Source organism: Charadrius vociferus, unplaced genomic scaffold, assembly GCF_000708025.1.
Source record: "Charadrius vociferus isolate BGI_N301 unplaced genomic scaffold, ASM70802v2 scaffold46, whole genome shotgun sequence".
Classification (NCBI taxonomy): domain Eukaryota; kingdom Metazoa; phylum Chordata; class Aves; order Charadriiformes; family Charadriidae; genus Charadrius; species Charadrius vociferus.
The window spans coordinates 2,917,924-2,921,719 of NW_009648710.1; the positions used below are offsets into that span (position 1 = coordinate 2,917,924).

The 3,796-nt window shown below is 36.8% G+C and overlaps 1 protein-coding gene across 1 annotated transcript in view; it reads left to right on the forward strand.

Moving 5' to 3' along the window:
• The window catches only part of ERCC4 (excision repair cross-complementation group 4), a 188,953-nt gene that overhangs the window by 174,648 nt on the left and 10,509 nt on the right, over window positions 1-3,796 (forward strand). Inside the window, exons 2-3 of the mRNA XM_009886616.1 lie at window positions 749-929; window positions 3,677-3,796. Of these exons, the coding sequence (XP_009884918.1) occupies window positions 749-929; window positions 3,677-3,796 (301 nt within the window). The remainder of the gene's footprint in view (window positions 1-748; window positions 930-3,676) is intronic.

Here is a 3,796-nt window from a genome sequence, read left to right on the forward strand (position 1 = left end):
GGCTGCCGGGGAGAAGGTGTCCGGCCAGGCGCCCTGAGGGGCAAAGCGGGGTCCGAACTTCTACGGTGAAGTCCTCACAATAATTCATAACCTGTAATAGCAGAAATATGTGAGTAGTCAATGAGCAGAAAGGGGAGAAACTTGTTGACAGGTTTGTCCCTGCCTGTATGCGAAAATGCGCTCGGTTTTCCCTGGAACCGGAGAGATCCCCCCATCAGGGAGGTGACGTTACCGGGACTTTTTGCCGTGACCATAGGCGGATAAATACCACAGCTGTAGTTTATAAGATTAAGCTTGACATATATTACCTACCCGGTGTAGTTGTTTGTCATAGCAGGTGAGGGGACTGAAAGGTGATCTCTCTCCAGTTCTCTGTATTGGGAAAGTCAGTATTACAACTCAGTATTAAAATTGCCTATTCTCTGAAAAGAGCTGGTAAAATATAAGAGAAAATGTAAGCTCCTTTGGGTGTCGGTGGCTCATATTTGCTGAAGTATTGTCTAGCTACTACTGAAAATATGTAGACTTTTAAATCACTTGGATGAGTTTGAAACTGAACAAAGTGTATCTAAGATGAAAAAAGTTGTGATAATTCTGACTTCCTTAGGTAGCATCTTATACTCTCATGGTTTTTATTTGTTGTGGACAGTTCATCAAAATTAACGGGGTATATATAATTAAGGGGGTTTTGCATCCATTTAATGAGTTACCACAATGAACTCTTGTGTTTCTATTGTGTTTGGTTTAGGAGTATTTTATTGATCAGCTGAGGTCAGATGGAGTCGTTCATCTTCCTCGGCGTGTTACCAATGAAATTACAAATAATACTCGATATGAATTTTACACACAAGGAGGAGTCATCTTTGCAACAAGTCGAATCCTTGTGGTGGATTTCCTTACTGACAGAATTCCTGCAAACCTCATTACTGGTAAGAGTTTAATGAAATAAAGGTAAGACTGTTCTGTTTGAAAATACATAAGGCTTAATTCTGCATGAAGAGTTATAGTGACCAGTATTGAGATGGTATAATTATTCCTTTTTTTTCCGCAAAGACTAAGGTAAAAGGAGCAAATATGTAGTTCTTCTTTACAAGGAAAATAATTGATTGCACTTGATGAAATAGTGTCCAGAATACTCTCGGTACATGGCCTATGACTGAAGCTGATCTTAGATAGCATGTTTTATCAGCCCTGCACGCTACCTATTTTTTTGCATTAACCAATTACTTCTGATGACTTTTCCTATCAAAAAATAGCAGTATCTTACTAATCTTTGTCTGACACACCTTGGACACTATCTAAATAGCAGTATTATGAAGTTATGCTGCCACTGTCCTTGTAAAGATTTTGGGGAATAGCTTGTGACCTTTTTTGTTATTACATAGAAGCTATAAATGAAAGATGTTACAATTATCTTTCTCCTCTCGTGTTCTGTTCCCCTTCTCCCCCGACCCCCATTGCTTTTGTGGTCTTGTCTGAGCTGGAAACCCTGTTTAAGCCTGGAGAGCTAGTAAAATAGACTTCTAAGAGCCAGGAATACAAGAATATTTTAGTGTTACCAAAATGTTAACATCTCCTTAATGACTAAACATAACTGAACATTGAATGCTTAGAAAAATGTACGTTTGCTTCAGAAGCTGCGTCCCCTTCCTTTTAGTCAATGTATAAAAAGCTGTAATCTGTGAAACATTTTGAATAGTTTTATGCGAGAGCCAAAGGACACCAGATTTGTCAGTTCCGATTTTTCTAGGTTAAAAAAAAAAGTGAGCAAATTTTCTAGGCAACCTACTTTAATTTGTCTTCTTCCTGTTGATGCCTTCCCCTCTACCTTTCTGCCCTACCAAATAAGGGGGAAAAAAAAAAACAAACCACACCTTTGGACTTTAAGAATATGAAAAGAAGAAATAAACTGAAGATTTAAAAAACAGTTCTGTCCTCTGATGACACGCAGCTGTTACAGTTTTTGCGTTGCCACTAGAGGTCAGTGTGACAGCAGCTTTGATAGCCTCCCTGCTTTAGTTAAAACTGTGACAACACGTGGTCCTGTTGGAAATGTATATTCAGTGTGTGAAATTGTACGACAAAAACTTGTAATGGTGTTTCTTGAGGAGTTAAAATAGCAACAATCAGTGAAGTGCATCCAGGTGTTACAGATGTTTATAAAATCAATGTAGAATCACATGTGAATTAAAGTCTGATGAACTCATAAATTCAGCTAAATGAGGATAAGAAATTGTCGCTGTAGTAAAGAAGAATTATTCCTGGTGGGTTTGGCAAAGTAGAAGTGAGGTACTTAATAGCATAATAAAACTGATTCGAGTTGGTGCAGTAAACAGTGGCAAGTTGTTTCTACCAAGGCTTACACAGCAGTATGAACTCACTTAATTACCAGAGAAATATTGACTAAAAGCAGGAAGTTATAAGAAACCCATAGTCTTACTGGCCTGTTACAAATTCTGTGTGTCTTGTAATGTCCTTTCAGAATCGTATCTTGAAAAACTGGAAAATGTTCACAAATGAGTAGGATCACTATCATGTCCTGAAAATTTTGCTTTATAGGAGAGATGTAAGACTGTCTAGATAGAAAAATACTTTTTAGTGGATTATTCCATGACTTGATCATAAATGGCTAGTAGTTTTATGGAAGTCTTTTTCTTGTAGATGCTTTTTCATTTACAAAGCAAAGGCATATTAAAATCAATGGTTGGGTGCTGAGTTGAAGAAACTTGTTACAGAAATTAAATAAGCTGACAAACTTACAGTGCGTGTAGGTACCAGGTAAAACCTGTGATGTTTGATGTCCTTTGCTTCCATTTTAGAAAGGCATTTATTATTCCACTGGCAGCTGTGAACGGATAAAAGCACCACATGGGCCTCGCTTCACTAGGGAGAGAGTGAAAAAATGTAATGTGCTATTGAACACAATTAAGTGTGAGAAAAAATAAGCCTTGTTTTTAACAGATCTTGGCTGAGTGAAGTGTAAATCCCGCAAGTATTCACCTCAAACGCTTAATGTAGTTAAACTATTGTTTCACTTCTATGTACTAAAATGTGCATGATAAATCTTTTTTTCCTAATATAACTGTATCCCTGAAGAAAATTGGTAGTGTACTCATACAGTTGATGGTACCTTCTGTCCTCAAGTGTGAATATGAATATCAGAAGGGGGGGAAAGCAAAATACAGGTTTTCAGAAGTTCTGTTCTTATGTAAAGGCTTGAACTCTTATCAATGAAACATGTCTGACAAGTCTGTAATTCCAGAACTTCTGTAACAAAATAATTCAAATATCACAATCCTGAACATGCTTTGTTGTGTTAGTGTCTTGTATTTGCTTTTACTCCTTTTAAAAGGCTGAAGTTAAAGTTTTGTCTTAGAAGTAAAGAATTTTCTAAGCCAGTAAGTCCTACCAATCAAGCACAAGCTTTTGTTTTGCTAAAGATGCGTCATTATCCCAGTTCTGTTATATGGGGATTCCGTGGTATTGAAACTGAGGAATCATTTGGCTTGAACCCCTAAAAGTTTGTTCAACCATTGCTTTAGAAGATTTAAATTCCTATTATATTTTATTTAAGCAAAAAAAATCTTAAAAGAATAAGACAGTTTTGAGGGAAAAATCTATACAAAATTAGACTTTTCTTTACTTTTTATAACTTAAAACCCTCTTATTTTGCTAGGCATTTTGGTATACAAAGCACACAGAATCATTGAGTCCTGCCAGGAAGCATTTATCTTGCGACTTTATCGCCAGAAGAACAAGCAAGGCTTCATTAAAGCTTTTACAGATAACGCAGTTG